The sequence below is a fragment of the Saccostrea cucullata genome, unplaced genomic scaffold (genome assembly GCF_032062105.1).
Source record: "Saccostrea cucullata isolate Sc308-1 unplaced genomic scaffold, CSIRO_AGI_Scuc_v1 ctg662, whole genome shotgun sequence".
Taxonomy (NCBI): domain Eukaryota; kingdom Metazoa; phylum Mollusca; class Bivalvia; order Ostreida; family Ostreidae; genus Saccostrea; species Saccostrea cuccullata.
This window is the reverse complement of record NW_026932584.1, coordinates 145,858-159,065: the sequence shown is the minus strand read 5'-3', so window position 1 is coordinate 159,065 and position 13,208 is coordinate 145,858. Positions and strand designations below refer to the sequence as shown.

Genomic DNA, 13,208 nt, shown 5'->3' with positions numbered 1-13,208 from the left:
ACATTTTAAATCAGTACGTGTACATGAAATAACAATTGAGTGCTTTCTTTAAGTAAATCTATAATTTAAAAAAAAGAAGATGGGGGGGGGGGGGATAAGCAGGGCAGAATGTCTATTATATAGCGTCAGATATTAAGAAATCACATTTGATATTTAAATTGAGTATTTCAATTTACTTCTCATTACTAAAATTTATGAAATTACGTGGAAAAAAAATATTTTCTGAGAGAAAATTAATCTCTTTAAAAATTACATTTATAAAATATTCGATGGTATACGTGGGATTCGAACCCCAGCAATAAAATACCGAAGTATCATACTGCTTTGAGACTAACGTGCTAACCGCTATGCTACATGGCTTATGATGATTAGGGGCATTTAAATCATGTTTGCGATATAACCTTTGTCTTAATGGACTTGAAGTATTTCTCAGAAAGATGCGAATATTTTTCATAAAAGTGTACTTTTAAGGTATAGTGGGCCTTCGCTCCATTTTTTTGTAAACCAAAAAATATTTATTTTATCGCAAACTTATAGGATTACCTTTCAAAAAAATGGAGCGAAGACCCACTCATATTGAACAATTTTGTTAAAGTATGAAAAAATGATCGTTTTTGTTCTTTAATGTCTGTGCATGCTTTTTCATAGGCAAATATTTTCCGTCTTTGTGAGATTTTTGAAAATTATAGAGATTTTACCTTAATTAAGTACATACTTTAATATTAGATGAAATATGAAATAAAATGTGGATATAATTGAGATTAAAATTTTCATTTCTTATCTGTCGCGCTATAGGCATTCTGCCCGCCTTATCCCCCCATCTTCTTTAAATAAAACGAGTGAAAATAATGAAAAAAGCACTTTAATGATACTATATTATATATTAGAGTTCCAACAGATAAATCTTGTAAAATATTTTATTGGTAGAAAAACTTTCTTATACTCAAAGTTTAATTTTTCTAAAGATGGAATTTTCAAATTCACATCTCAGTCTTCAATACTTTAAACAATCCATTTAACGAAGGTGATTTCAATTGGCTATACATTTCTAATACTGAGTTCATAAACTTCATAAATATCCTCTTAATTATACATTGCCGGGAATAGCAGATGGTTTACCAAGTTATTATCTATACTCCTCATAAAAATATGTGTTAAAAGAAAGACATATAGATTTTTTTTTTCGAAAGTTAGTAACATCAAAAACATAAGACTTTTCTACACTTTATACAACCATCCTCACTACTACACAGTTCTATGCACTCTCTAAACTAACATGTCTTTTCGCCCAAATTAAGATCACATTCTTCTTGTAATAAAACCTAACAATATCGAGCTTTAGTACGACGACATAACTCTTATATGTATTAAATATCTCATTTCAAAGGCACATGTTCTTTAAAATCATTATCTAAGGTTTTCAAGGTCGATGTTTTAATGGGAACTTTATCAGCATTGTGTTGCATCTCTTTAATTCTACCATAGGTATTTACAAATTGAATTAAGCTTTCTTTGATAATAGGTCTATTAAGAATTTACTTGAAATTTTCAAAAATTGACTTCCTAAAGATGAGATCTTTTCTAAGAATTTTGCTAAGTAACCATGTTTGTCTTGGTTTTGTTCAAATGTGGCGCCGAAAACAGACAATGCTACCTGAAGAAATCATACCAAAACATAGGATAATGAAGTATTGTTTATCTTTTAAAGTAGTACATTGTTACTACTGAAAGGAATATTTTTTAATTTTACCGTTTGAAACTTTGAAATTTTGCTATGGGACATTTTATTTTTCATTTCATGATGCTAGATTTCGGAAAGTAACTCTGAAAAAATGCCTGCTTTTAACATGGAAAACAGTTGAGAAATAATGTTATCATCTTGCACTGGAGGACCATGTTAATGTTTAGAAAATGAGAAAGTTAAGTGAGCTTTACTGTTTCTGTATTTAGGCAAGGCAAATGACTGCTTTTAAAAGCTTTACTAAAATTTTTACTGTTTCTGTATTTAGGCAAGGCAAATGACTGCTTTTAAAAGAACAGATACAAAGAACTGTTAGGCAGACATAATTGTAGTCTTTTGGAGATCTTATGTTTCTCAACAAGTTTCAATGGGAACTTTTTATGCTCTTTTGTTAGCCAACCTGCTTTTAGCATTTCTATGTAGCAGAATTTTTTCAAAAACTTCAATAGAAGAAAAAGAGAAACAATTTGATGTGGCCTTCAGCTCGACATTCAGATATATCAACGATGATTATTCGATTAATCACTTACTTTAATTCATATTTGAAATCGACATCTCACACTGAGCTCAAAACTAATGGAACCCACGGAATGTTCCACACTTGTTTCAAACTGGCTGTTATTCAGACCATTAGGACCAAGGGTGTGTTCCCTGAACGTCTACTCATTATAAAATTATTTAATTATCACATTCAATTAAGAGGCCCTCTAAGGGGTACAGGTAGAGTTTACCTGAATTATCTATATCTGTACTTATTAAAGGATGAATTCTACAGCAAAATTTTATTATTTTTTTTAAAGATTTTATCCATATCAATTGGTGTATATTTTTCATATATAATTTTTAGTAACAATTAAAAACACCGCTAATCTGGCTTTTCGTGACATGTTTTATTAGATGTTAATATTGTACCTTTATTAACGGCAAGCTTAAAACTTAAAAAGTAAGGCCTCTTAAATTCCCCACCCCACCCCCAATCAAATTGGATTTTTGAAATTATTTTTGAGGAGAAGTCGTAAAAATTTATCTTTGCATGTCTTGTGTAATACTGTTTCTTTTTCGGAATTTCCAATTATAAAAGATTTTTTTAAAATAAAAAATATTTATTGTATGAACAAATATTTGTTTGGTGCTTTCAATTACATATATCAAGTATTTAATTTTAAGTTTATTTATGGTACATGTATTAATGAACTCCAGATTTATAAAAATATTTTAGTTTGGGTGAATTAACTGAACTTGAGTACAGTAAATATTTAAGTATTTAATCACATCAAGGTAACACAGGTTAACTCTACCTGGACCCCTTAGAGGGCCTCTTAATTGAATGTGATAATTAAATAATTTTATAATGAGTAGACGTTCAGGGAATAAACCAGGACCAAGTAATACATTGTTTGACAAACAAAAGTTCAACTTTTCCATGGTCTACGTTCTTTAATTATGTAGTAATTTTCATGCACTACTCAGTATTACATGTATATCCTCATATCTCTCTCAACTTTTTCGATACTGAAGAGAAACGCTGAGTATTTTCAAATCTCAAAGTTGCTAAAAGAAAAGATAATGTTACAGGAAACTTCAACAATCTTGTTTAACAATATTGTTTAAAGCTTGCATCTCCTAAATTATGTGATCATTATAATGACTCTGTTAGCAAATATCTGTGCCTTTTAAATTGTGTTTGGAAATCTTATATGCAAACTTATAATTAAACAATACTTTATCAGGCTCAAATATCTTTTGTATTCTAGATCTCGAGTAAATAGACACATTGTAAAAACTGTTTTAAAGTAAATTGTAATACATTTACATCCTCTGAATATTTTCTCCTTTATTTCTTAAGAAAACCCATTTCGTTAATTACTGCATGAACTACATTAGGCATGTCGCCTGTACAGATTTCTTGATCAGTGGCTGTTCCAGTAATGAAACGTATACGCTTACGCGGGTTATGTATTTTTTCTGCAACAGCTGCTTCCGTTAATTCCAGTAATAACAAACAAAGAAAGCATTTTATTGTTTAAATATAATCTGGTAATAACCGAGTATCTAAAATTAATGCTCGAAGAGTGGGATATGTGCAAATGTTGTATTGCTTAGAAGTTGCTTTGACTGTATGAAGTAAATCTCGTACATGTAACAATAATGGATAAATTATTGTAAAAATTTGTTTTCATCTAATTTTAATTTTACTGCAATATTTTTCTTGCACGATTCATGACAATGAAAGATAATTTTATAAGTATAGGTGCTAAATGCATCGATAAATTCAGTCTACATACAAAGCGTTTCCGTGAAAAAAAATATTAACAGTTTGCAATTTATTAAATCAAATTTAGATTTCATTACCTCTACTACCTGAAAACTTTAGATGTTAAAAATTATTTTTTCGTCAAAATTAAAGAGAAATATATATGTCAATGGAATGTAAAAGAAAACGAAAACCAAATGTTTTTTCAATATTTGACTGATTTCATTCCTAATTTATTAAAAATTACATGTATATCTGATAATATATCAGAATTCTTCATACATAAAAAAAAAAACTTTGTTGTCTATTTGCTGTAGTTAATACTGTGTATTGGCATCGTTTGTCTCTTGGCCTCTTTCTTCATGGAGATATTGAAACTCGGATTTTTCTTTCCGCCAGGGTAAAAGTCGTCTACTTTCACTTTCCCAAATATATGTTTCATTCCCTTTCTAGGCGGAATACCTTTTGATTCGTCAGGTTTTAAGCCTATATTGAAAGGTTCGCTTAATGCATTATGCTTTGCTTGCTGTGGCCGAAGGCGAAAGTATGAAAAGACATGCGGGCGGCATAGTCTACTTGCAAAAAAGTGTTCATCTACTTCAGAGATCTTTTTCAACTGGTTGTTTTTGACTTCCAGGAGCGCGCGCAGGTAGGCATCCCGGTGAATGTTGGGATTGATTCTTTTTGGTTTGCGTTCTTCATTCTCGTCCTGGGTGGTAGGTGTCCATAATCGGCCGTATTTTTCTTCATCATACAATATTTCATCTACACCAGCCATGTAATCTTGGTCATTCTTTCTAAACATTTCTAATCGTTTCTTTTCGTCAAGATCATCTTCATCATCAAATCGAACACGTTGCTTTCCAGCTGAAATATCAAATTCTTCAGATTTACTTGTAGACTTAGAATCTCGTCTCTGATGTTTATAACTGGAACCTCGGATATTTTTTCTTTTGATGGGTTTCCCACACTTTGGACAATTCCCTTGCTTTGCGGAAGATCTCGAATGTACACACCATTTTTCGTGTCCACCTATTATATGGCATTCTGGACACTTGATAGTGGACATATCTACATCTTCACACTGACACCAGTGGTCGGAGTTATTGATTCGAGCGATAATCATTGATGGTGTTTCCGGAATTCCGAACGAGATTTCACTGGAACTTAACCTTGATCTGCTTTTCTTGTCCGACGTTTGGTCATGAAGTGACATTTCTCCATTCAAGGATTTGCTTGTGTTTTTGCTTAACGCCTCTCGGGATGATGGTATATCAGGCCCTCCGCTTGGGAGAGAGTCGTACATTCCACGGTGGTGGTACTTAATATGTCCATAGTCATCTTCTCCGCCCGCATAGATCATATCTGCGTCGTCAATTGATGCATCGGAGGATTTTCGAGACTTTTTCCTACTTGGTTTCTTTTCGAGTCGTTCTCTTGAAGCGTTGATACGTTCGACACTGCCATGAATCAAAGGCAGTTTTTCCGAAACTTTTGGCCCGGGTATGCTTAAATCAGATTTGCTGGTACCTGATTTGGACTTTTGACCCCCAATTGGAGGCAAAAGGACCTCAGTTGGCGTTGTTTGTTGGTTAGCTAAATGAAATTCCGGTGAATCTTCGTCGTTCCAATCCTCAATATAATTCACTATTATTTCTTCGTGAACAGAATCGTCACCATCCTCCATCCATGACATTTCCCCAACTTCTGGAATCTTTTTTCCATCTTCATCAGTCACATGATCAAACATGGCTGGCACGCTGTAACGCGAATTCTGGTAAACATCATTATCGTATCGAACACCATCAAGCACTGATTTGTCGAAATACTTTTTTCCATATTTAGATGGTGGTGATTTGCTTCGTCGGGTGATTTTAACCCGAAGTCCGCTCATAGGTTGCGTTGGTTCAGAATTGGTGGGCGATGGTTTTCGGCTCTCAATGATGACAGTAGGGTAGGGAGTCTTGGGCATATGTTCACATTGAGAAAAGAAACCCTTGCTGAAAAGGTAGCCATGAGGATGCTTGAATTTTCCCTCCGGATCGATACGACTGCAAACATAACAAAATCCCGCCGGGAGAGGTTTTCGTCGAATCTGAAACCAAATAATAAATTACTGAATTCACATTCTTATAGAAACAGACTCTTAAAATTGTTCATTTAACATTTGGAAAGCATACTTGTGGTTCTGGTCGAATACCATATCCATGCACAATGGTATTCTTCAGAGGTTTAAAATGAATCTTTTCTCCAATAACCATTATTCTCTTCTAACACTTTAAATTTTACTTCTTGACAAGATATTTTCCTTTATAATCACCCTTCGAGAATGAACATTTAACAGCGAAAAATAATACTGAGAAAAAAATATGAGTTGTAGCAACGCCATAATGACCAGCTAATGACAATGCTATATTAACACTTTATCATCACCAGACGCCTGGCTAGTCTAAAATAATGGCACTTGTCGATAGATAATGAGGCTCCAAGGGGCACGGTTCATTTAGAATCCATCTAAACCCTTTTAAAATTACATAGTTTCGCATAAAAGGACAATTATACTATATAGTATGATATATGCCATAAAATATGAAACTGATAAAGTAGTCTGTATAATTATCACTTACTTAGGATAGACTGTTAGTTTCCCCATGGTGCCTTTTTAAAGAGAATAATGGAAGAGGGAATGTTTGTATGTACCACTTCTTATCGTCATCTCATAAGACGCTTTTGCATTGTAAATTCCTAAATTTAATGTTCGGGCGTGGAGAACAACGAACATTGTCAAATGAACTTAAGAACACATCATTGTTGTTCGGCGGATTACTAAAAGATTGGTCTTTTATATTTTTCAGATTAAAGTCGTTCAAATCAGATACGAGGTACGCACTACCTTAAATTTATCTTTGTAAACTTTTTGTAAACCTTGAGAATTGTCAAAGATGGGACAAAGGACCTGCATTTAAACCTCGCCCAACAGAATAAGAACAGCTGGGAAAATATTTTTGTGTATGTTTTGGACTAATTTATGATGGATTGTTGAATTGTTGAATATTACAAAGATTAAATGCTTAATCAGAAACATCAACAAAAACTGATGGGCGACTAACCTAAGCTATTCGATTATGATTGATGACCAGTGAAAACTGTTTATAAATGTTCAGTTTCAAACATTGATTTTCAAAATCAACCTCAAAACCAAACATTAATATTACGCCGTTTTTTTATACTCTACTGATTTAGAATTTTGATTTCCTTAAAGTAATCCTACAATTAACCATTTATCTTGAGTTTTAGTATTTTAGTTATTTTAAAACACAAATTAATTATATTATTTTGGTAAAAAAATGATTGACAATGGATCTCTTGAAAAAATAAAATAAAAATGCCAAATAAAAATACAAAAATAACACATTACATTAACAATGAGAAATGCAATACATCATTTTAATGCAATAATTCTGTCAATAATTTACAAAGCGATATTTATACAACGTTGGAAAACTGCATTTTAAGGTTGGAAAATCTGTTATGGGATTTTTATCAGCAAAATTCTTTTACGGACTACAATATTAATTTGAAGAGTGCAACATCCTTTAACTGAAAATTCCCTTAAATATGAAACTTTGACCCACAAAAGTTTCATGAACTTCGACTGATTTATTTTACGTTTTTTTCTTAACGTTTTCAATTTACTTAAATTTTAAACATAATTTTCTTAAGCTGGTGAAAAAATGCATTCAATTAAAGGAACAGATTGATTTTAAAAGTTATATCAAATGTGAAATAGGCATATTACAAAGCTGCTGTTATGCCATATCCAAATTCATCATGATAGTTTTCCGTCTCTGTGTTCTTTGTAACTACGCATGTCGTATGGACATCAATACTTACAGGATAATGCTGAAGGTTCAAGTGATCATTCGGAACTTCTCGATTCGAAAGCAAACCTTTCAGCCTGCGCTGGTTTCGTCTGATTCTCACAAGATCTAAAGGTTCCACGGACATACCCATACTGTAAATTAAAAGAAAATATTGTATTTACCTCTTTTTCTCTGTAACGAGACGTGAGAAGATTGACGACTTCATCCCATCGCATTGAAGAGAGGATGCGTGTATTTTGGCGGGGAAGTTTTGGAAAATCCAGAGTCAGCATCTTGCAAACAAAACGTAACTCCGCGAAAAGGAGAGCTGCACTGCTAAATATGGCACTAACGGAAGTCTACTCAGTTTGGAGATGGTGACATTAATTGTCCACACAAGAAGACACAAAAATATGTTGAAAAAAATGTCAGTTTTTATCAGTAAGTTTCTTCAAAATGAGATTAACGTTATCCCATTGGTCATAATTTATAATGAACTATCGATAGTTGGCGTATCTCAGCTAAGTCGAGTATCGTGGTAAATGAAAAATTCTGCCCCTTATCTTTTATGTTAAAATCCAATTAATATCTCTTCCGACAAATAGAAATAAATCAATATCAGCTGATGGTTTTTCAATATATTTTTTTCATTGAGGACAAAATCTAAAAAAGCTCTTTTCTAAAGCTGTTTGGCGGTTAAATTTGTATCCTCGAAACACACAAAGTCATCAGTTGAAGGTACATCATCGTTTATTTCTCGGAAGATTAAGTCCACCAGCTTATATAGCTCCAAAGTTTATTCGGAAAAAATGTGATCAAATACTGTATGCCTACGTGAAAGACTAAAGAAAATATTGCCTCAAAATATCTTCCTCTTATCTCCACCGTGCCCTATTAAAGATAAGTCTAAAAACGCTAAAGTAAACCAATGACCCGTTTACGACATGACACGAGAATTGACTAGACTTCAGATCAATTAAACATATCGGGTGTCCCATCCCTTCTGATGTCTCGTGCCCTTGAGTACATGAAACAATACTGTTTTCCATCCATTATAAGATGCCAATCAAACCTAATATAAACATATTTTGCTTAATGCTAAATTACCATCAACATGTTTATTGATTGTTAGATTAAAGTTGAATTAGATATTGATTTTTACGTTAATCGATGTTTTGAGATCGATGTTTGATTTTGTTCGAAAAAATCTAAATAAGACCGAGGACTTGATTTTCTAAGTCTGCGTATATTTTCTGTATCACTAATTACTAATATTTTCATATACAAAATAAATCTTCAATTCTAGTTATCATGGGGTGTCAATATTTATTCCCAATTTCATTCCCTGGTCTACAAGTATCTGAGAATATCAATATCTATTGAAAAGTATCACCCATCTATTTTTTTCCTGCTATTTTAATAGGCAATATTAATTTAAGTGTTAGTTTGGTCAACAGCTGGAAATATGTGCTAATTCCTAATTACACAGTGTCTAATTACCGTACATGATAGAGACAATGGGAGGTATTTGTTGAATGAAACCGATATGTCGATGTCCATAAGGTTGAACAAATTTAAATCTGTCATTTTAAGACGTTTAGCAAATTTTATATCACCTCTGCGGATTAATTTACATTTAAGAGTACAAATAGTCCATGCATTCAATCGCTTAGATTGAATCGTTACGTATTTGAAATAAGGACATAGTTAAAATTGACAAGAAACCATATTGAATGACCTTATTTTTTAAACAGGATAAATTACTGTTTCATCTTTTATTCAATATGCACATTTTTAAAAGTCCAGGTATAAAATTTAAGATTAGTTTTTATCAAAAAAGAAAACTACATTCGTAATATCAGGTTGTACCTAATAGCAGAGATGGAAGTTTGAAAAATCCTTTACAATCCATTATCTAAAATTGATTTGACATGTCTGTTTACTATCAAAGATAAAACCCAAAGTTGATATACTACTCAAAGTGCAAAACAATTTTCTACATCTCAAGAAAAATATAGGTGAATAAGGTTCATTAAATACACTGAAATTCGAAGTTGCAATCAGAGCAGCCCCACGTGAAGGTGATCAATTCGTCAGGAAATTACTAGTAATTTAAATACATCATACAGCTTAGCTGTTCCTTTGGTCAGGTACAGATATACTTATATGAACATGCGTAATCTGAAATGCAAAGTTGTTGGATACTTTCTCCAATTTTCTTAATAAACGCATTAGGAAGAACCAAAGCGACAAAGGGTCAACTTTTAGAAGGGCTAAGACCCAAAACTTGACTGTAAAATCATGTTAAGTCATTGATTGCTCAATTAACAATATTTTTAACAATAATAAGTAATTGATTCACAAAAATAAATGAATAAATCATTGAGGTCTTGCATGTACTTATGTAATTAAATTGGGACCCAACACCTGACGTCATAAAGTTGGCATTTGACTTTTGATACATCAGGTCATCTTACGGTTTAGAGAAAAAAGAAAGTTCTTAAAATCATAGCTGACGACTTCGAAGTTTAAATGTGGACACTTTTACAGATGAAATAAATTTACTTTTTATATTTGACTTACCTTAATTTAATCCCAATTGGTTGAAAAAAAAAAAAACTAAATTGAAAATAACATTTTGTAACTACCACCGTGGACTACAGTTGATATTTACACGTGTATATTTCAATGACTAACATTTTTTTCTTAGCAACACTGTATAGTCGAAGTCAAAACTTTGAAAGTGCATTGTCTTTGTAATCTTTTGTCTCGCTAACTTTAATTTCGTCTTTTCAATTGAATAAGTTTTGCTGTACCCCTTTTCAATTTTCCCTTTAAATGATCCTTGACAATACGTAAAGTATTATCTACACACGCGCCAATTATAATTACATACATAATTCTATAACATGTAATAGGATTTAAAAGTCGTCTCGAGAATTATAACAAATGAAAAAAAATGCTGACAAGATTTTCAACACGGATTAAGATAGAGTCATCATTAATTAGAATATATTTCTAAACATATGAGAAAATTCGTATATATTAGAAAGATGTTAAAAAGTAAACTGAAGCTTGTAAATTCATCTTAAAATTTTCTCTTTAGAATTCAGAGCTTAAAATATGATTAAGGAAAATCTCAAAAGAAAACAGCACATATTTTATCTTCAACCTGTAATTAGAATTTATATTTTTATTATAAATATTTTTTCATAATATTCTTTTCAGATTATTTGAACATTTAACTTCCATGTAACCATAATGATTTACTCTACATTTAAAATAACATAATAAAACTCTTTTAAATTGCAATCATTTTTTATACAATTTGCAATCATTCAATATCAGAAAGCAAAACAAATGTACAGTGTATTACAATTACCTGAAAATTTTTTTTAAATTTAAAATTTAACAATTTGTTAGACGTTTCAAGACCTTTTGTTGCATTTAACAAAGACGAAAACTGAAATACACTGCACTAATACAATATTATATAGTCCAAATTAGCGAAAAATCATGTTAAAATTGATTTAAAGGAACTTACAATAAAATTCTTACCTGAGTTTTTAATTTCTCTGTACTTTGATTGGTTTTCCTTGAAGGTCTTGACGTTAGCAACCTTGCGCTGCTGAAATAATTTTTTACATATTAAGAATGTTCAATATTTCAATACATCTCTGTTTACTGAATCTAAATGGTTTTCCAGTATTCAAGATTGACATGTTTATATTGCTGTAGACTTTTATCATAGTATTTGTATAAAAGGAGGGATTTTCGATTCAAAATTGAGTTGGCATTTCAAAACTTTGTTTATGCAAGGCACATTTTAATGTTAATTTCGTGTTGCACTTTAAAATCAATGGTGATTATTTGACCAAAGTATTTAATTATCCACTAAGCCCTTTTTCTCCGTAAATTACTGAAAACGAAACAAATTTCTGAAGATCATTTTTCCCCCGATATCATGCGGTCAATACATAAAATAGTAATGCCATGGGCCGTTAACATCCTCGTAAATTGATACGATGAAATGCAGGATTCAGCATCGTTAGTGAATAATTCAATAAATTTAACTTAACCAAATATAAAACTCACCTCTAATGTTGTTGATTACTCTTTTTTAGAGCAGGTTTTCTTTAACATTGTAACACATGTTGCTCGAGCCCCCCTCAAACAAAAGGGACCACAAGATAAAAACATCTACCCCCCAAGACAGAGAGTTACGATCAAATTCTTAAGTTTATTTGATCTTGTAAAATGTTTGTTCAAATGGCACGAATATCAGAAGATAATCTTTTCAGATAGAAGGGTATATGTACATAATCTTTTGTCCAAACTCTTAAAACTTCTTCGCCGTAAACTGTAATCTACAAACAATTTCATTGTTCGTGTCAACACCTTTTGAGAGAGTAAATGAATAATGTATCTAGTTTCGATGTAAGGAAGTTATTTTTTATTGCCTTGTCAATATTTAATCAGACATATTTTATTTTTTATTATTAAACTAACTTAAAGCCTCGGGTACTTGGCTTCTCCTCTGATTATTAAAGAGATAGGATTTGAGTAGTTGTTTCTATATATTGAATGTTTACATAGCTTTACAGTTCTAGACCAAAGGCTTAGGCTGTGCACAAAGTGTAAGGAAATATATTGTGTTTTGAGTAAACACCTTAAAGGAACAAACAAATGACAGAACATTATTTGTAGCTCACTTGAGCCGAAGGTAGAATTGGGCTTTTATAATAAAAAAAAAAACGTTTCCATTGTCCATCCGTCTGTCTAGCTGTCTATCTGTCGAGTGTTTTCTATAAACTTTTCACTCTATTGTTAATATTCAATTTGTTCATATCATAAACCCAAAGAGTAAGGTTGGCCTACAATAAATCTGGAAATCAATTTTTTATGTTAACTTTGTTATACTCTATACACAAGTTATCAATAGTTTATTACTACATAAATAAGGGACGATGACAATAGAAAAGTTAAAGTCGTTACATTTTTAGTTTTGTTGTTAGGGTTACTATATAAACGTCTTCTAGGATACTGGTATAATTATGCAAACATCTGAATATGAAACAAATGTTTTATACTTTGTGGTAACGTTTATTTAGAATTCAAACGGATGTATCGAATCAACATACGAATGATAATGATTATACTTATATTGATGAGACGTCGTCAGTATACCTTAATGTTGAAAGTCAAAGCAATTAAGATACTTTTGGTACACCAGTTTCATGTTTGAATATTTACTTGAAAAAGATATTATTAGAGAAAACCACACATATATAAATTGTTTAAAGTTTAATGGCGAATAATGGCCATGGCAGCACTACAATTTTCAGGAAAT

At 31.6% G+C, this 13,208-nt stretch overlaps 1 protein-coding gene across 4 annotated transcripts in view; it reads right to left on the bottom strand.

The window, feature by feature from the left end:
* Positions 1-11,490, bottom strand: part of LOC134235486 (uncharacterized) — a 137,968-nt gene extending 126,478 nt beyond the window's left edge. Inside the window, exons 1-3 of one of the 4 annotated variants that reach the window (XM_062717616.1) lie at positions 11,417-11,490; positions 7,890-8,010; positions 4,278-6,090 (exon numbers count right to left, since the gene is read on the bottom strand). In XM_062717616.1, the coding sequence (XP_062573600.1) occupies positions 4,300-6,090; positions 7,890-8,009 (1,911 nt within the window). In that variant the 5' untranslated portion in view covers position 8,010; positions 11,417-11,490 and the 3' untranslated portion in view covers positions 4,278-4,299. Of the gene's footprint in view, positions 1-4,277; positions 6,091-6,175; positions 6,592-6,622; positions 7,119-7,889; positions 8,011-8,040; positions 8,263-11,416 lie in introns of those variants that run through there. The other 3 variants (XM_062717617.1, XM_062717619.1, XM_062717618.1) reach the window with 3 other exon arrangements.
* Positions 11,491-13,208: the final 1,718 nt, after the last annotated feature.